Source organism: Abramis brama (genome assembly GCF_963993115.1).
Source record: "Abramis brama genome assembly, chromosome: 20".
NCBI classification, from domain to species: domain Eukaryota; kingdom Metazoa; phylum Chordata; class Actinopteri; order Cypriniformes; family Leuciscidae; genus Abramis; species Abramis brama.
Genome location: NC_139982.1, coordinates 23,903,494 through 23,928,019, shown reverse-complemented (window position 1 = coordinate 23,928,019; position 24,526 = coordinate 23,903,494). Strand labels below are relative to the sequence as shown.

General features: G+C 38.2%; 3 protein-coding genes across 5 annotated transcripts; 1 reads left to right on the top strand and 2 right to left on the bottom strand.

Moving 5' to 3' along the window:
* The first annotated feature begins 226 nt into the window (after window positions 1–226).
* Window positions 227–5,024, top strand: ciapin1 (cytokine induced apoptosis inhibitor 1). Its single transcript, XM_084094293.1, has 9 exons — window positions 227–344; window positions 2,695–2,860; window positions 2,972–3,115; window positions 3,194–3,273; window positions 3,468–3,636; window positions 4,015–4,088; window positions 4,170–4,288; window positions 4,368–4,461; window positions 4,540–5,024. The coding sequence occupies exons 2-9, from the start codon at window positions 2,704–2,706 to the stop codon at window positions 4,648–4,650; spliced, it is 948 nt and encodes a 315-aa protein (XP_083950419.1). The 5' UTR covers window positions 227–344; window positions 2,695–2,703; the 3' UTR covers window positions 4,651–5,024.
* prmt7 (protein arginine methyltransferase 7) lies at window positions 4,913–15,496 on the bottom strand. 2 transcript variants are annotated; one of them, XM_084094289.1, is made up of 17 exons: window positions 15,268–15,496; window positions 14,952–14,988; window positions 14,516–14,665; window positions 14,327–14,435; window positions 10,891–11,003; window positions 10,578–10,807; window positions 10,313–10,493; window positions 9,961–10,085; window positions 9,718–9,853; window positions 9,542–9,625; window positions 8,691–8,738; window positions 8,518–8,607; window positions 7,905–8,066; window positions 7,737–7,811; window positions 7,456–7,616; window positions 6,505–6,601; window positions 4,913–6,340 (listed from the first exon to the last, which is right to left on the bottom strand). In XM_084094289.1, exons 1-17 carry the CDS (start codon window positions 15,366–15,368, stop codon window positions 6,182–6,184), a joined length of 2,058 nt encoding a protein of 685 aa, XP_083950415.1. In that variant the 5' UTR covers window positions 15,369–15,496; the 3' UTR covers window positions 4,913–6,181. The 2 variants fall into 2 exon arrangements, with proteins under 2 accessions (XP_083950415.1, XP_083950414.1); XM_084094288.1 differs by having other exon boundaries at window positions 9,718–9,865; window positions 15,268–15,488.
* A 752-nt stretch (window positions 15,497–16,248) lies between these two features.
* Window positions 16,249–23,100, bottom strand: exoc3l1 (exocyst complex component 3-like 1). 2 transcript variants are annotated; one of them, XM_084094287.1, is made up of 13 exons: window positions 22,871–23,100; window positions 21,246–21,406; window positions 20,920–21,139; window positions 19,954–20,366; window positions 19,522–19,811; window positions 19,324–19,441; window positions 19,102–19,227; window positions 18,771–18,871; window positions 18,571–18,687; window positions 18,154–18,424; window positions 17,898–18,053; window positions 16,991–17,124; window positions 16,249–16,869 (listed from the first exon to the last, which is right to left on the bottom strand). In XM_084094287.1, exons 1-13 carry the CDS (start codon window positions 22,908–22,910, stop codon window positions 16,683–16,685), a joined length of 2,334 nt encoding a protein of 777 aa, XP_083950413.1. In that variant the 5' UTR covers window positions 22,911–23,100; the 3' UTR covers window positions 16,249–16,682. The 2 variants fall into 2 exon arrangements, with proteins under 2 accessions (XP_083950413.1, XP_083950412.1); XM_084094286.1 differs by having other exon boundaries at window positions 21,246–21,421; window positions 22,871–23,096.
* Between the last annotated feature and the right edge of the window lie 1,426 nt (window positions 23,101–24,526).

Below are 24,526 nucleotides of genomic sequence, written 5' to 3'. Positions count from 1 at the left end.
AACTGTAGTCAGCGCGGAGAAAAGCAACATGTACCACGTAACAAAGTCGTCAAATGGGCGATAATTAATACCTAAATAATGACACTACGAAATGTTAATATCCATTGAATTGATAATACACAGTAAAAAGTTGAGACATGAAAACCGTTTTTACTATCCATTATACTAATCAATCAGAGAAGGTTTATGAGATAAGACGTGGATTGCCATTCTACTGGTTTGGCTTATTCTAACAGCAGATGTCGTCATCATCATCATCATCATCCAAGCGCGACGCCTACATAACAACTTGCGACGTCCATCGTGACCGGTGTTGGAAACACATTTTTTAACGTCATAAACAGGTAGGACAGCTGTTTATTATTGTTCAGAAAACTTGTCTTTGTGAACATTTTGTTGTGTGGATGGGTTTTCTGATATTTGGCTAAACTGAATGGCACGTTAAAGCTGTTTTGTTACATTGGCAAGGTGATGTCACTGTCTCAGAGCACAATGGTGTCTGTTTACGTTGTGTTGTAACTGCACCGTCATCATGATGCAGCCGATCTAACTGTAAATGGACATTTGTAATTGTTAGTGTATCTAGGACAGAATCTGGCAAAGAGATAAAACTTAATACATGTATCTGATTATGAGCTAGTCTGCTAAAGGAACACTAGTACATTATATAGAATATACAGTACCATATATATATATATATATATATATATATATATATATATATATATATTTAAATAAATATTATTATTATTAATATATATATATATATATATATATATATATATATATATATATATATATACATTGAGGAAAATAAGTATTTGAACACCCTGCTATTTTGCAAGTTCTCCCACTTGGAAATCATGGAGGGGTCTGAAATTGTCATCGTAGGTGCATGTCCACTGTGAGAGACATAATCTAAAAAAAAAAAATCCAGAAATCACAATGTATGATTTTTTTAACTATTTATTTGTATGATACAGCTGCAAATAAGTATTTGAACACCTGAGAAAATCAATGTTAATATTTGGTACAGTAGCCTTTGTTTGCAATTACAGAGGTCAAACGTTTCCTGTAGTTTTTCACCAGGTTTGCACACACTGCAGGAGGGATTTTGGCCCACTCCTCCACAAAGATCTTCTCTAGATCAGTCAGGTTTCTGGGCTGTCGCTGAGAAACACGGAGTTTGAGCTCCCTCCAAAGATTCTCTTTTGGGTTTAGGTCTGGAGACTGGCTAGGCCACACCAGAACCTTGATATGCTTCTTAAAGAGCCACTCCTTGGTTATCCTGGCTGTGTGCTTCGGGTCATTGTCATGTTGGAAGACCCAGCCTCGACCCATCTTCAATGCTCTAACTGAGGGAAGGAGGTTGTTCCCCAAAATCTCGCAATACATGGCCCCGGTCATCCTCTCCTTAATACAGTGCAGTCGCCCTGTCCCATGTGCAGAAAAACACCCCAAAGCATGATGCTACCACCCCCATGCTTCACAGTAGGGATGGTGTTCTTGGGATGGTACTCATCATTCTTCTTCCTCCAAACACGTTTAGTGGAATTATGACCAAAAAGTTCTATTTTGGTCTCATCTGACCACATGACTTTCTCCCATGACTCCTCTGGATCATCCAAATGGTCATTGGCAAACTTAAGACGGGCCTTGACATGTGCTGGTTTAAGCAGGGGAACCTTCTGTGCCATGCATGATTTCAAACCATGACGTCTTAGTGTATTACCAACAGTAACCTTGGAAACGGTGGTCCCAGCTCTTTTCAGGTCATTGACCAGCTCCTCCCGTGTAGTTCTGGGCTGATTTCTCACCTTTCTTAGGATCATTGAGACCCCACGAGGTGAGATCTTGCATGGAGTCCCAGTCCGAGGGAGATTGAGAGTCATGTTTAGCTTCTTCCATTTTCTAATGATTGCTCCAACAGTGGACCTTTTTTCACCAAGCTGCTTGGCAATTTCCCCGTAGCCCTTTCCAGCCTTGTGGAGGTGTACAATTTTGTCTCTAGTGTCTTTGGACAGCTCTTTGGTCTTGGCCATGTTAGTAGTTGGATTCTTACTGATTGTATGGGGTGGACAGGTGTCTTTATGCAGCTAATGACCTCAAACAGGTGCATCTAATTAGGAGGTGGAGGTGGACATTTTAAAGGCAGACTAACAGGTCTTTGAGGGTCAGAATTCTAGCTGATAGACAGGTGTTCAAATACTTATTTGCAGCTGTATCATCCAAATAAATAGTTAAAAAAATCATATATTGTGATTTCTGGATATTTTTTTTAGATTATGTCTCTCACAGTGGACATACACCTACGATGACAATTTCAGACCCCTCCATGATTTCCAAGTGGGAGAACTTGCAAAATAGCAGGGTGTTCAAATACTTATTTTCCTCACTGTATATATATATATATATATATATATATATATATATATATATATATATATATATAGTAATGATGAAAATATAGAGTAATGATGCTGAAAAATCAGCTTTGCATGACAACAATAAATTATATTTTAAAGTATATTAAAATACAAAACCATTATTTTAAATTGTAATAATAGTTCCCAATATTACTTTCTTTTTTTTTTTTTCTGTAATTTTGATCACATAAACACAGGCTTGATGAGCATAAGAGACTTCTTTCAAAAGCATTAAAATAGTAATGTTTATATATTTATTTATTACCAGTATCAGGTGATGGCAGACCTTGGACTGAAGGAGGGGGACAGGGTGCTGCTGATATGGACTCAGCCATCATCTTCCACTGCACTCAAGGAGTTTGCTGAAACTATTGGCTCTATTGTTGGTAACCAGAGTCTGGTGTCTTTGGAGAACATGGAGAGACTACAACTTTGTAAGTACACAGACTGAGACTCGCAAGTAATAAACTCTTATGCCTGAGTTAAAGAATTAAAGGAATCATTCTCCCAAAAATGTTAACACACCTCATATCTGTCTGTTTTAGCTTCTAATGCAGTTTCAAGTTATGACTGGGTTCTCTCAGGCCTTCTGGCTGATAGCTCACCAATCCACAGTTCTGAAATGCTGGCTGAGATCGCCAGAGTGATGAAACCTGGAGGGAAACTTGTGCTAGAAGAGCCAGTAACAGGTATCGAATTCACAACGCCACAGTCTGTACAACATCCTCAAGTGGAATGAATCAGTGCCTTGTAACGTTTCTTCTCAGGTTCTGAAGACAGTAGTGTGAGGACCGCTGGGAAACTGATGTCAGCTCTTAAACTGTGTGGATTAATGTCTGTCACAGAGGTCAGAATTCAGTGATTTTATTAAGTTGATTCAGTATAGGACTGGGATAGTATATATTACTTTTGACCAGTTTTGAACTGGCCTACTGAAACAGTCTTTTTCTAAAATACAATGAGCAAATAAAAAGTGCATTAAATTCAGATGGTCCTCAAGTCTGCACGCCAGCTAAACTAAAGTGCGTTTAATTTTCACAGGTGAAGACGGAGCCGCTGAGCCCAGAAGCAGCCGCAGCTCTGAGAGAGCGCTCAGGCTTCCAGGGAAACACGCTTTCAAGGGTGCGAATGTCAGCATCTAAACCTAACTTTGAGGTCGGATCCTCCACGCAACTGAAACTTTCCTTTGGCAAGAAAACAACTAAGACAGGTCTGTGGTTTTTAAGCACTTCCACATTAAATGCAACACTAGGTCAAAATTGACCCTATGGACGTATTCTGGTCTTATTGTGCATGATTCCTCACACCGTTATTCAAAGATAGATTGTTTTTGCAGTGGACAATTTAACTCTTTCCCTGCCAGTGTTTATTTTAAAAAGTTGCCAGCCAACGCCAGCTTTTTTGATCATTTCCACAAAAATCTCCACTTGGAGAATTCTGTCAATGGTGGGGAAGCGTTGTGTTATAATATTGGAAAATTCAGTCAAAATCCTCATGTTTTACTTTATACAAGGTTTTGAATGATGTTGATGTATCAATTAATTAAAAAGGGGCAAATCAATGCATTAACAACACTTGATTTCTGCAGAGAAACCCGCTCTTGATCCAAGGACTGCACAAAAGTGGACTCTATCAGCCAATGATATTGATGACGATGATGTGGTATGTAATGATCTATTCAGTCTTGTGCCTTTTGTGAAGTACCCATACCCAGCACGTTATTTTGCTCCTTCACTTCTCTAGGATTTGGTGGATTCAGATGCACTTTTGGATGCTGATGATCTGAAGAAGCCTGACCCGTCCTCCCTCAAGGCTTCCTGTGGAGATGACTCCAAAAAGAAGAAAAAAGCCTGCAAAAACTGGTGATTACCTCAAATTAAACAACATATAAAGCTGTAAACATTGTATCCATCTACTAACAGGACCGTTCTTGGTCTGTAGCACTTGTGGTCTTGCTGATGAATTGGAACAGGAGAGTAAAGCTGTTCAGAAAGCCGCTCAGAAAGCCAGCCAGCCCAAATCAGCCTGTGGAAGTGTATGTATTTCTATCATTAAATTTATTTCTTTGTACTTATAAGTTTTGTATAAATTATGACTTATGTTTCCTCTCTAGTGTTATCTGGGCGATGCCTTCCGATGTGCCAGCTGTCCATATATGGGCATGCCTGCCTTTAAACCTGGAGAGAAGGTTCTGCTGGCCAACACTGATATAGCTGATGCATAGACACTCAGTTTTGAGACATTATTACATTCCGTTATGATTCTGCAACATCAAGGCCCAGATTACATTTCCATCTGTGTAATCAACAGGGACATAGTTCACAGAGTGTCATCTGTCAATTGAATGGTTTGGTTGTAAACATCTCTTACCATCAGATTTGTAGTCTTTAAATGTGTCAAATAATATTCAGAGAGATGACTATGTTGAAAATATGAATCTCTGGATTATATCAGTCTCATCTTCATGTATAAGCAAGGAAAGTCCGTTTTGAGTAAAGTTTGTTTTATTTGAAAATCCAAAGCAGTTTGCCTTCTGTATAGTGTAATGTGATTTATTTTAAGCTAAAATTAAATGCTTAATAAAATTTGTTAAAATAATACATGGACTTTTGCCTTATATATTCATATATACTGATGAAAGAGCATTATGCACAGTCACAGGTGAAACGAATATCGTTGAACATCTAACAAGGACCCACATATTAAGGTCTGGGTAGTGGTGAGAATTTACCAACAGAGGTCTGAGGAGGGACAAATCACAAACCGGTGACAGGTTGTCGGACACCCAAGGCTCATTGATGCATAAGGGCAACGAAAGCTATCTTGTCTGGTACGAGCCAACTTAAGGTCTACTGTGACGCTCTTAAATTCTTAATGATGGTTACAGGAGGAATATGTCACAACATCACACTCTGCTGCGTAGCCAGAGACCAATCAGAGTGTCTATGATGACCACCATCGAAAGCGCCTACAATGGGCACGCGAGCGTCGGAACTAGACCTTAGAACAATGGAAGAAGGTCGCCTGGCCCGATGAGTTGCGATTTTACATCACGGGGACACCCCTTCATGACAATGGTGTTCCCTGGTGGAAGTGGCCTCTTTCAGCAGGATAATGCACACATTGTTCTGGAATGGATTGAGGAACATGATGAAGAGTTCAAGGTGTTGCCTTGGCCTCAAAATTCCCCAGATCTCAATCCAACTGAGCATTTGTGGGATGTGCTAAACCAACAAGTTTGATCCACTGCGGCCTCGCAGCCTACAGAATTTGAAGGATCTGTTGCTAAGGTCTTGGTACCAGATACCACAGGACACCTTCAGGAGTCTTATAGAGTCCATTCCTCGGCTGGTCGGTGCCGTTTCAGCAGCACACAGAGGACGAACAGCATATTAGGCAGGTGGTCACAATGTTTTGGCTCATCGGTGTATATTCAACCTATTTCATATTATCACTACTTTAAACAGCATCATGGGACTTGTGTAGTGCCATACAGTTTGAACTATTACTATATAGTATGCAATCAGAATGAATCTGCAAACAACACAAAGTAATATCTCTGATCGGATGTATTTAAAATCCTTATTACACATCAGATTGTCTAGATAAGTTACTAAATCATCACCACTGTGAACATGAATATTGTGGTGTAAGAAGTTCACAGTCATTAAAACTCTTTGGATAAGCAATGTCTTGGAATAAAATGCAAACATACTGATGACCTGGTTCACTTGAGTCTTGAATATTGTCATTGGTCAAGGTTCGGTGACAGAGAAGTCCATTTTAATGTCACCAGTATGAGGTTCAAAGGTTAAATTGTAGGAAAGACCTTCCCTTCCATTCCCAGAAGTTTCCCTCACAGATCTGAAGAAGAACACTCCTTGTTTTCGGTGTGGGTTCCACACACAAGCTCCCTGTTAAATGAGGAAAAAAAACTTTAGGTGAATAGGCCAAGAGAGTGACACCTGATTATTACGGTCTTATTTGAATTTCCATTGAAAAAAATGTACGAAGACTGAAATTTCATCTGAATGCAGATATTGTTTGTACAATAAACAAGATAACATTTAGCAAATACCTCTTCACTGACTGGCTTGGTTAGGCCCATGCTTACGGTGATGTCCTCAGTCAGCTGATACTCCATCCAGAGAACGACACCATGACAGCGTCCTCTCCTGAAACATCAGTATCAGGTAAGAGCACTGCTGTTGTAGCTAGCATCACATATACAATATCTATTAGGGGTGTATTTTTAATTATATATATATATATATATATATATATTATTTACATTACTGCTCAAAAGTTTAGAGTCAGTAAGATTTTTTTAAAAGAATTAATACTTCCGATTCTGCAAGGATGCATTGAATTAATCAGAAATGACAGTAAAGACATTTATAATGGTAGAAAAGAATGAAGAAGGGAAGAATAAATGCTGGTATTTAAAAATATTTTAATCAAAGAATCCTAAAGAAATGTTTCATCATAATAAGAAATGCTTTACCAAATCAGCATATTAGAATGATTTCTGAAGGATTATGTGGAGTACTCCTGAAAATTCAGCTTTGCCATTACAGAATTAAATTACATTTTAATATACATTTAATACATTAAAATAGAAAAGTTTTTTAAATTGTAATATTATTTCACAATATTACTTTATTTTCTGATCAAATAAATGCAGCCATGGTGAGCAGAAGAGACTTCTTTCCAAAAATCGTACCAACCCCAGACTTTTGAACGGTAATGTATTTCAATAATAATATATTTTATTTTATACAGTAATATAAACATTATTTATATTAACATATAATATAACATATTACACAAGATTAATTTTAATTTTAGCATTTAAAATTCATGCTAAAACAAAATTGATTACATTTGTCTATGTTATAAATAAATGCATATTTATAATAATTTAATATCTTAATTCTGTTATAAATATACATATTTTATATTTTATCTGATATAATAATTATATTATGTATTATGCAATATAATAATAGTTATAATATGTTCGTTTTACCCTGTGAATGGCACAGTTCCATCACTGTTGATTGGTTGCTCAGGAACACATTGTGTGAAGTCAAACGTCATGACTGGACGTGGTTTTGTTAGGGCACGACAAGGGTATTCCCAGAGTGGGTGTGGCTCTGCCTCCCAGGATTCACGGAAATCCAAAGATTTCTGTGGGTGGAGTTAATCGCAAAAGCATGTTATGTCATGTTGTTGACTATGCATTAAAATGTCATGTTAATTGTTAAATTCAAGACTGAGTTCAGACCAAAACCTGTAACTAGTACTTACCTGAATCATCTCATCCATAGGACTGACGTCAAAGCCCTCGCAAGTACCGCAGGGAACTCGGATTCGCCACAGATCCTGATTCAAAATAAAAAAAATTACACATTTAGACTGCAAATGTATAATACAGAAGTTAGTATATCCGACATGTATCCAAAAGAAATAACTGACCTGAAATTCAACAGCGGTTATGTAAAGTGTGGCAGCACGAGGCAGGATGGCAGCGTTGGGCAGAAGCAGCTGGGCCACAGCGGTGCGACAATACCAGAAGAACAGAGAGTGCCATGGCAGAAGACTGGTGCTGAAGTAGGGCTCTCCCATCAATACGGAAATCTGAAGGGAGATTTCAAGCTGCATTTATTTGATCCAAAAAAGTAAAAACAGTAATATTGTGGAAATTGTATTACAAATTTAAAATAACGTTTCTATTTTAATATATTTTAAAATAGAATTAATTCCTGTGATGAAAAGCTGAATTTTCAGCATCATTACTCCAGTCTTCAGTGTCACATGATCCTTCAGAAATCATTTAAATATGCTGATTTGCTGCTCAAGAAACATTCCTTACTATTGTCAATAGTTGTGGAAAGTTGATATATTTGTCTGAATTCACAATCTTTAGAAACAATATAAATGCCTTTACTGTCACAATTGAATGTATCCTTGCAAAAATATGTGCTTAAGTCAGATTCTGCAGAGCCTTCAAATCAAGTCAACAAATGCATGTAAAGTACATATATAGTGGGTATCATGGTGTGTATACACAGATTCATTTAGTTCGTACCTGATTTCCTTCTAAATCAGCTAATGAGAGCTGCTCAGGTCGTATTCCCAGCAGCTGTACACCATGCTTCAGTGAGTTAGTATGTAACACCTGTGAGCAGGAGATCAAATGTTTCAGTACCAATCCTGTCTGAACTCATGTGGGCAATGATTTTTTTAGCTTCAAAATCTCACCTGTTCAATCACTTGCTTTGCCATTCCAGAGTTTTCCAAACTGAACACCTGAAAAGACAGAAAGAAAGATTCATATACAGTATGTTCTGTTTCAAAACTTAGTAAGCTGCCTACCTAGACAGTATTTTAAGGTGTCATAGGTATGCTTTCAATGCTACATTTTAAGGCAGCACTATTTATCCTTCACAGAAAACGCAATCCCAGAATAAAGAGATTATTTCTGTAGTTAGCTTAGCAACATGCTAACATCAAACTCTGTAGTACAGTTGCACTATAATTTACTTAAAATGTATAATTTACTTGTTATATATATTTCATTTTCACTTAAAACAGATACCCAATATTGCATTGTTAGCTTAGCAACAAGCTAACATCAAACTCAATTGGTCAATTCAATTGAAAATCCTGTAGCTGCTTATAATTTAGTTAAAATTTATAAGGTACTTGATAAAAATAGTTCAATTTGACTCAGAAATTATTTACCTAATATTGCATCATCATCTTAGCAACATGCTAACATCCAACTCTATTGAAATCAACTGTAAGCCGTGTAGTGCATAGAGTTGCTTATTGTTTACTTAATTTACTCACTAAAAATAGTCCATTTTCATTTAAAACAGATTATTTACCCAATATGGAATTGTTAGCTTACTATCATGCTATCATCAAACACTGTTGGTCAATTGCAAGGCATGTGTATAGAGAGTTGCTAATAATTTCCTTAATTTAATTCTGAGTTTCCATGATGCTGCCTCAGAAGTGTCTGTGTAGGGAGAAGGCAGATCACCAGGTTTTGAAGCAGAACTAAATTTGTGAATCTTAAGACTCAAGCAAAAACATGGGCTACTCACCTTTTTAGATCCAAGCAGATGAGCAAAAATAGGTAACAGGCTCCCATCACTGACAGATAAACACACACTGTCTGGTTTCAGAATCTGCAAACATACATGCAAACACACTAAATTATGAGCCATCGCCAGAAAGCAGAAAACAGTAAATCAACAGTGAATGTAAAAGTATAACTTACACTGCGTAATGCGTTCACATAACTCTCAGTCCTCTGTTCGTCGTTTAGTTCCCCGAAGCGAGGCCTCGTCCAGACCAGATGGGCCTGACAGCTGCAGGACGGCCGAAACTGCGCCTCTTTGACAACATTTTGTTCACTAAAAAACAGACTGTCAAAAATATAATACCGTCTTCCTCATTGATAGTTCTGTTTAAAACCGAGGGCATGTTCTATGTCTAAAACACTGACTGAAAGCATCTTTACCTGTTCGTAAGGTTGTACCACAGACTGTAGTCATCATGGGAGACGATTAAGCTCAGCTCTTCTCCTTCTGAAACATTCTTCTCTGCAGGGAGGAAGTAGACACTCTGCATCCAGTGATCCCTCCACTGAACATCACATGATGCAAGATATTATCAAATATATTTATACCAAGTCAAAGTAATACAGTGTTCGTATTAGAGGGGCCTCTTCCAAAGACATTCCACCCCAAATGTTTATATTATAGTAAATTAATACTGTAATTTTTAGCAATGTGACATTCAAAAGCTAATGTCAAGTAAGATGATTCTTGATATTCGCTCATTAATATTAGCAGCTGAGCACCAGTACTTACAGGATAAGTTTGAGGCTTTGAATAGGTCCAACTAGGGGCCATAGTGCACACAATGTTGCCATCAGGGTCCATGTCGATGTCCCACCAGGATAAGACCACCTGTGCTCTCCCGCTGGTCTGGGCCTTGAACTGTGCCGTGTAGGACTGAGCAGCACTGCTAACCGGTTTGCTGAAATCAACACTAGAGTAGAAAAATAGATCAGTTAATTATGCAAAAAATGGCCCAGTTTAATTTAGTGAGCTGAACTACCATCCAAACTTGTACCTGAACATGGTGCAGATGGGCCCGAGGGGAATGAAAGACTCTGGAGGCACCTGGCTAAGCTGGATGTCACAGACAGAGGGCGCTCCTGCACACTCCACTACAGCAGAAGAGGGCAGCAGTTTGTTCCCATCCACCTCTATGGGTTGCATCTGTGACCATTTCCACAGCATATCCGACTCCACCAGCTGGGAATAGACCGTGGCACGGTGCGGCACAGCTTCACAACCTGCCTGTGCCAGTGAGAGCAGCAACATTAAACACTTAAAAGACACAGCAAAATGTATAACTGCAATTTACAACTGTATTTATTTACCTTGACAAGGTGTGTGTGTGCATGTTCATAGCTGGGCAACGCGCCTTCTCCGATCAGCTCTGTATCAAACAGCTCCGTGACAAGGATGTTTGCTCGTTCTTGCATGTCTCCATCTGCAGATACAAACTCAATTATATTTGCAAGGCATTCAAGGTGGTAGAAATGAGGTTGTCCATTACAATATTTACAATTCGCTTACGTTTATAAGTATATATATATCTATATATATCTATATATATATCTATATATATATCTATATATATATCTATATATCTATATCTATAGATATATCTATATATATATATATATATATATATATATATATATATATATATATATATATATATATATATATATCTATAGATATATATATGCGTGTATGTATGTATATATATATATATATATATATATATACAGTGAGGAAAATAAGTATTTGAACACCCTGCTATTTTGCAAGTTCTCCCACTTGGAAATCATGGAGGGGTCTGAAATTGTCATCGTAGGTGCATGTCCACTGTGAGAGACATAATCTAAAAAAAAATAAATAAATAAATCCAGAAATCACAATATATGATTTTTTAACTATTTATTTGTATGATACAGCTGCAAATAAGTATTTGAACACCTGTCTATCAGCTAGAATTCTGACCCTCAAAGACCTGTTAGTCTGCCTTTAAAATGTCCACCTCCACTCTATTTATTATCCTAAATTAGATGCACCTGTTTGAGGTCGTTAGCTGCATAAAGACACCTGTCCACTAGAGGTCTGCTACCCGGGTTAATGTTTATTGAACAGCCTCGGGTTCGGGTCGGGTTCGGGTTTGTAACTAAGAAAAACTATATAGGCTATATATAGTTTGCGTGCCGTGTGCTTTGCCTGCTTGCTGTGTTGTGGTGACCGGCACGCGAGAGAGAGAAAGTTGCGTGCGCATGATGTGCAATGTGTGCATAGCGGTTTCTTCTCGCTAATATTTTAAAATAATATTTTAAATAAAAGTGCTTAAAAAAAACATTTCGTTTGTATATATATATATACAAACGAAATGTTTTTTTTTAAAGCACTTTTATTTAAGTTATTGCTGTTGTTCATTTAATTTGTTTTAAAATTCACATTTCATCCAGAGCGGTTTCTTCTCGCTTTGCAATGTTTTCGCTTTCTTCTCAATGTGCAATGTGTGCATAGGCTACAAAGACCACAGACACACAGGCTCTCTCTCTCAAAAATGGTATTTATTTGCTGTGAGAAATAGAGTGGACCTCGGGTTCGGGTCGGGTTCGGGCTTAACATGTAAATGTAATTGTCGGGTCGGGTCGGGTTAAATGATCGTGGGTACGGGCCGGGTTCGGGCTTCAGTTTAAAGCCCGTGCAGACCTCTACTGTCCACCCCATACAATCAGTAAGAATCCAACTACTAACATGGCCAAGACCAAAGAGCTGTCCAAAGACACTAGAGACAAAATTGTACACCTCCACAAGGCTGGAAAGGGCTACGGGGAAATTGCCAAGCAGCTTGGTGAAAAAAGGTCCACTGTTGGAGCAATCATTAGAAAATGTAAGAAGCTAAACATGACTGTCAATCTCCCTCGGACTGGGGCTCCATGCAAGATCTCACCTCGTGGGGTCTCAATGATCCTAAGAAAGGTGAGAAATCAGCCCAGAACTACACAGGAGGAGCTGGTCAATGACCTGAAAAGAGCTGGGACCACCGTTTCCAAGGTTACTGTTGGTAATACACTAAGACGTCATGGTTTGAAATCATGCATGGCACGGAAGGTTCCCCTGCTTAAACCAGCACATGTCAAGGCCCGTCTTAAGTTTGCCAATGACCATTTGGATGATCCAGAGGAGTCATGGGAGAAAGTCATGTGGTCAGATGAGACCAAAATAGAACTTTTTGGTCATAATTCCACTAAACGTGTTTGGAGGAAGAAGAATGATGAGTACCATCCCAAGAACACCATCCCTACTGTGAAGCATGGGGGTGGTTGTAGCATCATGCTTTGGGGGTGTTTTTCTGCACATGGGACAGGGCGACTGCACTGTATTAAGGAGAGGATGACCGGGGCCATGTATTGCGAGATTTTGGGGAACAACCTCCTTCCCTCAGTTAGAGCATTGAAGATGGGTCGAGGCTGGGTCTTCCAACATGACAATGACCCGAAGCACACAGCCAGGATAACCAAGGAGTGGCTCTGTAAGAAGCATATCAAGGTTCTGGCGTGGCCTAGCCAGTCTCCAGACCTTAACCCAATAGAGAATCTTTGGAGGGAGCTCAAACTCCGTGTTTCTCAGCGACAGCCCAGAAACCTGACTGATCTAGAGAAGATCTGTGTGGAGGAGTGGGCCAAAATCCCTCCTGCAGTGTGTGCAAACCTGGTGAAAAACTACAGGAAACGTTTGACCTCTGTAATTGCAAACAAAGGCTACTGTACCAAATATTAACATTGATTTTCTCAGGTGTTCAAATACTTATTTGCAGCTGTATCATACAAATAAATAGTTAAAAAATCATACATTGTGATTTCTGGATTTTTTTTTTTTAGATTATGTCTCTCACAGTGGATATCATATTTCCATCATATTTATATAATCATATTTAGTCATATTTCTAAGTGATAGCAGAGTGATAAAATAGCAGGGTGTTCAAATACTTATTTTCCTCACTGTATATATATATATATATATATATATATATATATACACACACACAAATAATTTATAAAATCATTTTTTATATATAATTTTAATGTTTCATTATTAAAAAAATTATATATATATATATATATATATATATATTTATATTTATATATATATATTTATAAATAAATTTAAAAAAAAAAATATATATATATATATATATATATATATATATATATATATATATATATATATATATATATATATATATATAAATACTATTATTTTAAAAAAATTATATATATATTTAAAAGTATTATTTATTATTTATGAAAAGTATTTAATATACAAAATGACGGAGCCCCGCACGTGACATGGGGGAAAAAGTATGTATATCGTATACATATATATTTGTCTGCATGCCATGTGCTGGGCTCCCTACAAAATTATGTATTAAAAAATATACAATATACAGTATATTCAAATGATAGGTATATAATTTTAACATTTTCACAAATATTTATCATAGAAAAAAATATTATTTATTAATTATTATTTATTAATACATTTATATATTTAATAATCCTTAAGTACCTATTGGTGCTGCACAATGATACGTTATATTCAATAGATAGTTATACTATATATTTGATCCTATATTTTAATACTGCTTGAATGCTGTTGCAACCAATCGACATATGACTGTTATGATCAGTTTTAAAATCACTACTATAGAACACAAATGAACAGAACTTGTCGGATCTACCTGGATAATAAGTATAATGATTGTTATCTAACCTGGTCCAACCGTAACTTCTGTGGAGTGTTTGTTGATGATCTTGATTTTGTCCGAGAAGCCGTTCCTCTCCGTAATGGAAGTGGCAGCCTGTGCCATGGGCTTAAACACCTGTGTGGTATTCACATTTTTGTCTTCAGCTAAATTCCATCTTATTAATCGACATTCAATACATGAGCATTAGTAAGTACCTCTATGGCATAGCAGTAGTCGGCTCCAGCCGTCACAGCCATCATGGATAGCAGACCCGTCCCAGTGCCGATGTCCAGGACCACCACCCGTTCACCGCGGGCCTTCACTCTGCTCACCGCTGCCCGGATGCCTTGGTAGTATTTCTCATTCTTAGGAACACAAGGCAGAATGATTAAAATTTAGCAAAGTTTCTCTCTGTTTAAAACCAGATCATTATCAGTCCATATGCTTTTGGAAAATGTCAAATTAAGCAAATCTTGATTGTTCACCCAAAAAATGAAAATTCTGATTTTCTTTTTCACGTGGAACATGAATTCAATGCAAAATGCCCTTCATTATAGGAGCTAAAAAAAAATTAGAACCATAATTTTGATTTACAGTATTTCTTTATGTAATTGTATTATGTGTATGTATGTGTCCAACAACAAAACTCACTCTGTCTTTATCATGGAGCATATCTGCATAGCAGGACCTAGGTAGGAGACACACAAACCATTATCAAGCGATGTACAAATAATGTCCCATGACAAGATAGCACATGACTACAATTCGATTAAGTGTAATTGATATTCTGGCACAGTTACCGACACGTCCACGTGTTAGAACAACATTAGCAAGTCACTGTCTAGAATTTTCACGTCATTTAGTAAAGTTTAATTTTTGGAATAGTATCATAGATTACTTCTACATAAAGAGGCAAATATCAGTTGTTGTGTAAGTATGGTGATGTTACATGAGATGGATTACACACCTCGCAATCTCCTGATGGTAATCATACTCCTCGCTTTCCTCAACCCAGTCTAGCGCTCCGGTTGTTGGATTTGCACGACCGCAAAAGGTCTTCATTGTCATTTCAGTCTTAAGAAAACACACTGAAGTATGAATGTTTTGTACTATTAATGTCTAGATCTTTCACAAATAGATTAATACAACATGATCTCTCTGGGCGCGGCCATGTTTTTTCAAGAAGTCACGCCCCTAAGATCACGTGACCACATAATGCTTCTTCCCTTCAGCCGTTGCCAAAATTACTTAAAATGCTTTTAGGTTTGAAATTTTGATGTTCTGTGTTTAATAACGAAGAAACAGCTCACATATTGGTCAAAGTTGCGATTTTAAATCAAGGTGAGTGATTGGCTGTCCTTGTCTTTGAAATGTTGGGCCCAGAAAGCACTTTAAAAGCTTGTCTTGTTGTTGAACATTATTTAGCTCTCCATCAGTTTTGTAGTGTGATTCCCTTCTCAGTCATTGGTGACCTGGGTTTGTAAATTTTTTTTAAAACACAGCAAAGGTTTTTTTTTTTTTTTTTTGTAGATTGTAAAGCAAATGTTAGTGCATTAAATTTAGTGTTACAGTTGTTTTCTTGTGTCGTTAATAATAGCCTGATAAATTGACATAATTTTTCAAGCTGATGGTGTTGTTGAGCAATAGATTGAGTGCAACCAAATAGGTTAATGCCTCTAAACATATTAATCTAAAATAATCCCTTGATACATGATTTTATTATTATTTATTATTTCTCTTTTTGTAACCTGTTTAGTCCTATGTCTCAAATCAGTATCCTATAGGCCTAAATGAAAACGTATCCACGGGTTCAATAATACCCTTACAAATACTAATATGGCTGAAATAATGTCATAACCAAATAATGTGTCATGGTACACTATATTCATCATGTGCCATTGTATTTAGGTTGTTAGCGTAATAACCTTGAAACAATTTTATATGTTGTTTTAAAATGCATTACTTTATTGACTGTCAACCACAATATACATAGTGAACAACAATATACAAGTTTTAAAGCAATTGATTTAATATCTTTGGTAATGTTAACATTTTTATAAATTTACATTAAAAAATGATCACCCCCAAATATTTGAAAATGCAATGAGCCAGATTGTGCAGTGCTTTCTCTTGTATCTACCATACATGTTAAATTTTGTTTTTAAATGTCTTGTACATTTTGTTTCTGCACTTTTTGTAAGTAAGCATAAGTTGAGATCATAAATGTAAATATTTGTGGGCACATTATAATTTACTAATATAACAGTGCATTGTTCAGACAAGACAAAGCAGAAAACGAATAGACGAGTCTTTTGAATACTGATGAATTAAAAATGAATTTCCCATTCACTAGGCTGGATAGGTAGTTTATCTGAGTGCTTCTCAAGTACACTTTGCAGTAGGCAGACAAAAATGCATGCTGGAAGAGGGCACAAGGATTTCTGTGAATATAGGGCGGTATCCTGGTGGTAAAGGTGGGGTGCTCTGCTCCAGAAAATCTAGTATTGACTTCCGCACATCTTTGGGAACATCCCCCCTTACATCCAACAGGGCAGAGACATGCTCCTCACTGAAAAGACACACTTTGTAAGTTCAAATAATCTCTTGGCAATTGGCATTGATTAATCTCTGTATAAGAATTGATTTTAGAATATTAAGATCTATTGGGAATGCTTGGTTTGAAATCTCACTTAATATCTGGGTACTTGGCTACCAGTCCAGAAATCTCCAGTATTAGCATGGCTGGGTCTTTCACATTGATTATGTCAGCCAGTGCAAGTATCAAAGCTGTGGGATTCACCTCGCCTATTGTCCCATCAATCTCCTTTAAATGTAAAAACAGCAGTGAAATAGTTAAAGTCATTTAATTTCCACAAACATATACTAACACGTTCTTGTATTGTTCCTAGAGGTCTGCTACCTGACCAGAGCCTGATGAGATCCAATGAATTGCCAAGTTCAGGTCAGTTTCTCATGAATAACTTTTGTGTCAGATTCGGGTTTGCAATTAATTCATATTGGGTTATGTTTTAATTAATGTGACTTTTTGTAAGCATTTATGTTTCATCTTTTGAGTCAAAGCTGAATCTGTGCGTCTGGGTCTACTTGCTAAGAGAAGAAATATAAACAGAAGAGCTTTTCACACTTTAAAGTAGTTAACCCTGGCTGAACCATTCTAAACCCCAGGTAAACAGAATCCTGGGTTATCTTGTTTTATGTTTTACACTGCTCATACTTTACCTGGGGTTAACAATAATCCTGGGTATTCATAAACTGAAATTTCACACTGCAGGCCTACATTCCTAAACCCTGGGTTAACGTTCTTATTTGCCTATTTGTGGTGTCGGATTGGACAAATATAGCATGTGACCTGTTTACATAAATGCTCTAGCATTGCATGTTCTCATATTATATATTGCCATCTGAAAAAAAAGCTAATTTGGGTTAGGTTTGGCAAAATTTGCCAATTCTTGTTGGCTTGGGCCAAATCAGGTCATAGAGTCCAGATTACGAGGTTGAGTTTAAAACCATTGCAGACTTCTAAATGCTTCTAAAGCACAAAAATACCCAAATAAATGAATGTAAATGGGCTTTCACCATGCTTTGAAGGTGGTCCCTCAGCTGCTGAGCATCCTGTGACATTCGCTGGGCCAATTGATTTCGCTCATCATTACTTTTGCAGACTAGTCTCTTCTGCATCAGTGCTCGGACATACTCAACAACAGTTAGCCATTGACATTCCTCCTTTAGCCTCTGTAGATGATGGATGACCACAAAATGTTAACTGATAAAAATATACACTCATTTTATTGTGTGGTCTATGTAATTTTTGATGCCTGGTGTAAACACTAACCTGGCGACAAGGTTGCCGCACTCTGTTGTAGAGTTCACAGTGACGTTCTAGAACCCCACACATATTTGAGGTTACATCTCCCTGGTCCAGCCAGGTACGAGACAGGAGCTCTTGTAGATGAGGTTGCAGCTCAAACAAGAGATGGTCCATGACTAGGCGACATGCCTTTCTCACAGCACGGTCCAGGGCAGCCAGAGGTCCAAGTGGAATGCGAGAATACCGGTTTGAAGGGAAGGAGCACAACTGCTGCTGCAGACTTTCTGTGGAGGTTCTAGATGTACATTTGAATCAAAGATTTAAATATACTGTTTATAAGCACCTCTAACACACACAAAACTATTTGAAACACACACATTTTCAAACAAACATCACACAAATACAGACATACTGTAAAAAGATACTTGTACATCATCTCACTTGAGGATGATGCAGTTGCTGATGCAGGCCAGCAGATAATGGAGGTAGAACTTGTTACTGTTTATGGTTTGATCCCTGCGATGCTCCTTCCCAAATTCTATGATTGCATCTCGAAATCTGTTACAAAATAGTGAGAAGCAAGTACAAAAATGTGAATTATCAATTAGAATTATGATACCAGTATTGCTAAACATACACACCGGCTGAGGAGATTATCCATCTCATAAAGACCCATTTGGATTGTCTGGTCCCGCAGAGCTTCACTTATCATCAAGGCCACCCGTGCATTTTCTTCTAGCATCTAATAACCCAGACATCAGAGCAGTTCATATATATCAGTGCTGATATTAGATAAAATCTTTCTCATTAGCTATGTTTCCATACACCTATTTTATGCGCATTTTGAGATATTGCAAAAGAACGATGGGTGGAAACGTGCATAAATTAATGTGCATAAATTTGGCGCACAAGTTAAATTCACAACTTTGGATGGAAACATTGCTTCTGTAGATCTAGCCATTGCTGGAGTACCTGAGCGATGATGGTTGGAAGGCTGGTGTGATAGCAGCCCTCATGGTCAATATCTGGTTCCTGATCTCTCTGCCAGTCTGTCAGCTCTACCTCTAGAGCCTTGTGCATCCACTCTGAGACACTTTTCTGCAAACAATCACAGTAAAACGTCTCAAGAACATGTGGCCTGTTAATCCAGAGAAGACAAGGTAAATGATAAAAGTTTAGAAACCTGGCTCTTACCCGAACTTTTTGGACATATTTGTTCTGCAGCTGCTCAAGACCTTCCTGAGATATGAGAGGTCCCATGTCCTCAATGTCTAGCTCAGCTACAAGGGCTGGCTCACCCATCATCTCTGAGCTTAAAGAACACATTCTAATGTGTATGACTTTTCGGTTACTAATTGACCAAATTCATATATAATCTAAAGCTTTACCTACCTGTTGTATATGTGCAGAACCCAGTTAAGAACAGCAAAGATTTCCCCACCCTCTAGCTCCCATCCACTAACCAGTCCAAGATGGTTCTGCAAGAACTGGTGGCAGGAGCGCAGGTAAGCTCTTGTTAAATGATAGTGAGTTGGAACACACTGTTCCAGAAAATGCCGCACTGTTGAAAGATCTCCCATGATGCAGTGCTGTAGTGCAGACAAGTGACTTGCAAGCCCTGGTCCTTGAGTGTGCAAGTAGGAAACGCTACGGAAACGTGCTGACACTGCCTCCTCCATCACCTAACCAAATAGTTTGAACAGGTGCATATTAAGTCAATTTAAATCACAAGCCTTTTTTACACTTTAAATTTAGTCTTGCCATCATACAAACAACTTTTTCCTTTACTTCTACCAATAGGAAACTTAGTGCTTATCATCAAACCTTGAAGAAGCGGTCCCTCCAACAACGTGGTCTCCCAGGGGGCATGGGTGTGTTGTGTCCCGATGTTGACCTCCGCTCCTCCAGAAAGATCTGATCCAGTGCTTCTTCACGCTCCACTATACGTACAGCTGACACAAAAGGTGTGGGGTTCTGACGAGAATGCGTCAACCCACTCCCCACCACTGCCCAGAGCTCCTTGGCAAGGGCATCCACCAGGCGTCCAACACCTGAGAAATAGTTCCGAACCAACTCCTCATCCTCAGAGGTTAATCCTGTTGCAGATGATCCCCTGGCTCCCTGGAGCTGCAGCAGTACCTCATCCTGCCAGCGCTCTAGTTCCATTAGCCGAGCATGAGCTTCCAATAGTCTCCGAGACTCCACTAGCCTCTCTGTCTCTAGCACCATACTCCGCACTGACATGAAAGAGGAGACAACAAATCTTGTATTATTTTGGCATTAACAAACCTCAGTACTTAAGTGGGTGATAGAGCTATGTTATTATTTAGATAGCTATAAACTTGTCAACTTTAATAGTGACTTTCTTGCTCTGCAAGATTCTTGCTCTGCCTTAACAGTAGTGGACCTAAAAACTGGAGAACAAGACATTTTACATTATACCCGCTATAGTGTCTGCAATTCAGTCTGTCCTTCAGTGACTCATAAAATCAAATTTGCTTGGCTAGAATTGCTTGCTTTCACATAATTTATGTATTTGAGAATATTTGGCTTTTAGGCAAGTTGTCCAATCCTACTCCTGGAGGCCCACTGTCTTGAAGAGTTTAGCTCCAACCACAATCAAGGACTTCAGGATTACTGGAAACTTCCAGGCAGTTATGTTGTAGAATCTCCTTGACCAGGATTGGACACCCTTGCTCTGACATTCAATACTTAACCAAAATATCCATAGAGGGCATGCAAAAATAATAAGGACATGCAGTTCACTGAAAAGGGCAGGGAATCACTAACCTTTATAGAGGCGTGGAAGGTTGCTAACTGCAGCAAAGAGCTGGTGGTGATTGACAGAAACCTCCCTAAGTGTCTCCAGTGTAGTTACTTCTTCAGAATTTTTCCTGGACTCCAAGTTGACCTTGTGCATGTCATGAGACACTTCTCTGAGCTCAGCTCGTGCTTCTCGCAATTGACCGAGACCCCAGTCAACACCTTCCAGGTAGGACTGTACAACTGACTTAAAAATGCAAATGAGCAGATTACTTTTCTTGCAGACATTTTTAGATAATTTAGATTTAGATCAGGTTTTTAGAGGCTTTCTAATTGAAAGTATCACTACTTACCTTTAACCTTGAATGAATCGACGCAGTTCGTTGACTCTCTCTTTTCCTGTATTGTCCAAGTCTCTCCAGATGCTCTGGACGACAAAAGACACCTGAGGCCCATTTCAGCGCAGCGCCCCGAGCCAAACACTCGGCTCTCTCCAGCTCTGGCCACACCTCAACTGGGACAAGGGCATCTTTCAGTCAAAATGGGGGAAAAAATACTTAGCTCATGTGATAAAGAAACGAAATAACTATGCCCACAGCAGAGAAAATCCAATGTGAATTGTACAGTTGTTCAGCTTCAGTGTTATGAAGTTATTGCTGATTGTGTAAGAGAATGCATTCTTGTTTTTGAAAGCCTTGTTTGACTTGCATAATGAAAGACTTTAACAGTCTCTATATGTTCACGAGACAGATTATTTAAACCAGCATAAGGCTACATCTAAAAGAGACTTTTGAGCAAACTTTGAAACTTCAGCAGATGAATTGATCTCTTCTCCTAAGAATGACTCAGCGGTGTTCTGATCGTTTTGAAGGCTGAAGTTTCAAAATTTCCATTCTGTAAGCCTCAATCCCATGGGTGCTCAAGAGCTGAAACACCCACGGGAAAGTATGTAAGAATACAATTACTAAAACACTTTCAGGGCAGAAACTGCATGTTTTTCCCCTCTCCATGAAAAATGACAGAATCATGCAAAACAAAGGTTCATAATTCAGTGACCAGTTGTAAGTGCTTGCCAGCTTACAGCTGTGGTCTATGTACAACTGACCATACACTTTTTCTCCGGCCTTTAGGCAGGTGATGTATCTTTTATTCACAACATTACAGTTTGATTTAAAGTCTGATTTGGAGCAAAAAGGCATTTGAAAATTAGAAATAAAGATACATTTGTAAGACTTTTGAATCCTTTATTAGAAAATGAACAACCCATAAAGCACTAAAAATTATGTAATCTATTCAGCCATGATTTAATTACTTCATTAAGCTGTGTTGCTGTGCTGTCATTCACATTACCATGGTTACACTGACTTCTCTAATTGCTGTCCCTTTCTTCAGGATTGTGGACAATGTAGTACTTCACCAGGAATTTGGCCAAAACCACAATGGCTCATGACTTGTACAAGAACCATATACAATCACTTAAAGACCTCAGAGGTTATTGAAGGTACTGAATGTTTTATACATTACTACTAAAACTAAATGTATTTATGGAGAACTGATATTTGCTATTGTGCTTTTATTTGGATATAAACCCTGTGTTCAGGTTTATTCCCTTTTTGACAGCATTTTTGCACGGCATAATGTTATTATGTTAAGTACATTGTGCATTATGAATAGGTCTTGTTATTAATTTACCGTGGTGCTGAAATGCATCCATTTGACCAAATTCAAGTCCTTCAACCCATAGTTTTTTATACATATATAAGGACAAAAAGTCAAGCAGGCTATTATGGCTGGACGTTATGGGGGTAGGTGGAACCCTACATAATTCCCCTGGCAGAAACATATGCTGCTTATATTTAATTTTATGACTTGTCTTTCTTTCTCTTTTATGTAGATATACACTCTAGATCTCTCTACTAGTGCAACATTATGACTTTATAAACAGACGCTTGCATAAACAAACAGAAAGGATGTGTACCTTCATGATTGTCTCGGCCATTCGTGTCTCCGTCTGACATTTAGGCTTGTTGTTCCACCGTCCACCGTTCTGCCACTAAGAGACTGCCCTGCCCAGAGGGCCTGCTCAGTGTCGCCAGATAGAGCAATCAGCAGAGACGCAGAGAGTAATGAGGAGGAAGAAGAGAGAGGGTGCATACCCACTTCACCGCTAGCCTTGCTCTCTCATACTCCCAGACACATCCTCTGCTCAGAGGCCGGCAGGAAGGGAAGGGAGGAAGGGAGAGAGCGCAAGAGGGACGGAGGGAAAGCGGGCACTCCGCCCTCTAAATGATCCAGATGGTGAGATGTGGGGGTGGCCTTCATGTGCAACAGTGCCTCTCTGTGTCTGAGGTAGTTATAATCCAATATATTTCAGTGGAAGTGCTTGGGATAATCGAACAAAGGTTGTATGTGGTTTGACATAATCATTGGCGATCATTTGTATTGTTCCTTAAAGTTCTTACCAGTGTCTTGTGATCGCTCACAGCTGCTGGTTGTAGAGCACACATGAGAGGAATCTAAGTTCAGAGGCCCCTTAATGAAACTGTTTATTTGGTTAAGTGTCGTGGCCTGTGACTTACCCCATGACTGTGTTTACACATCTCTCTGGATCCCCAGACCAGTCTCTACCAAACACAAACCCCCACACATATCACTAACTTTATCACTAACTTTATTAGTACACACAGCTGTTGACGAAGATGTGTTGAAATGGATTTTGATGTAAGTTTATTAAAAAATAGACTATAATTACTCAGCCCTCTGGAATGCTTTATTTTATAAAACATTTTAATTGTGTCTCTCTGCACTCTAAATTGTATAATTGACCCTAGTCCAAGTTAAACAGTTTCCTACACAACTATAGTTTAAAAGAATAGTTCACTTAAAAATGAAAATTCTGTCATCATCTACTCTCCCTCAAGCTGTTTCAAACCTGTATGAATTTCTTTCTTCTGCTGAACACCATTGACTTCCATAATATTTTTCCATAGTCAATTGGGTCCATCAACTGTTTGGTTACCAACATTCTTCAAAATATATTCCTTTGTGTTCAGCAGAAGAAAGAAATTCATACAGGTTTGAAACAACTTGAGGGTGAGTAAATGATGTTTTAAGTGAACTATTCCTTTAATGTCTAGCCTTTCACTCCTTAGTCTCTTTCTCTTTTAACCCCATTTTAATGTCCATTTCTATTCATTTATTTGGTTTGCTGCCATATAATAAGCAGGATGTCAAATCAGCTGGTCATTACTGCTAAATAAACCCTTTCAGTGAGATACAAGCCTTGATCACCCTGCTTCTGTTTATTTCGCTATAATGACTGGCTGATACAGTACTTTTTGCATCTAGCCGATACAGATTGTTCTGTGCTTTTTGATAGTTTGCAAGCCTTCTAATGCAAAATTCAAAGGCTACGTCTTTTATCGTTCTTCCTTAGCAGCAGTATGTTCTAAAAATAGCTGTGACTAGACTTTCTTGTCTTTGCAGAGCACCAATAACCAGAGGACCGAGACAGACTAACAGAGCTTTTCCGCTGAGGCTAATAGTTCCCTTTGGACTAAAATGAGGGGTGACCAGGCTTCTTGTAGAAGGTTGGCGATGCATCCCTTATAACTACAGAGCAAATATACTGTAT

Excerpts from the sequence above, each read along its gene's own strand:
- ciapin1 (XM_084094293.1), top strand. The coding sequence starts at position 2,704 with ATGGCAGACCTTGGACTGAAGGAGGGGGACAGGGTGCTGCTGATATGG. Across the intron at positions 4,289-4,367 it reads AAAAAAGCCTGCAAAAACTG|CACTTGTGGTCTTGCTGATG; the intron begins GTGATTACCTCA and ends CTTGGTCTGTAG. Across the intron at positions 4,462-4,539 it reads CCAAATCAGCCTGTGGAAGT|TGTTATCTGGGCGATGCCTT; the intron begins GTATGTATTTCT and ends TTTCCTCTCTAG.
- exoc3l1 (XM_084094286.1), bottom strand. The coding sequence starts at position 22,910 with ATGTCAGACGGAGACACGAATGGCCGAGACAATCATGAAG. Across the intron at positions 19,228-19,323 it reads AATATGTCCAAAAAGTTCGG|AAAAGTGTCTCAGAGTGGAT; the intron begins GTAAGAGCCAGG and ends GATTGTTTGCAG. Across the intron at positions 16,870-16,990 it reads GCCAAGTACCCAGATATTAA|TGAGGAGCATGTCTCTGCCC; the intron begins GTGAGATTTCAA and ends GTGTCTTTTCAG.
- prmt7 (XM_084094288.1), bottom strand. The coding sequence starts at position 15,368 with ATGACAATGAAGACCTTTTGCGGTCGTGCAAATCCAACAACCGGAGCG. Across the intron at positions 10,808-10,890 it reads CACACACACACCTTGTCAAG|GCAGGTTGTGAAGCTGTGCC; the intron begins GTAAATAAATAC and ends TCACTGGCACAG. Across the intron at positions 6,341-6,504 it reads CCAAGCCAGTCAGTGAAGAG|GGAGCTTGTGTGTGGAACCC; the intron begins GTATTTGCTAAA and ends CTCATTTAACAG.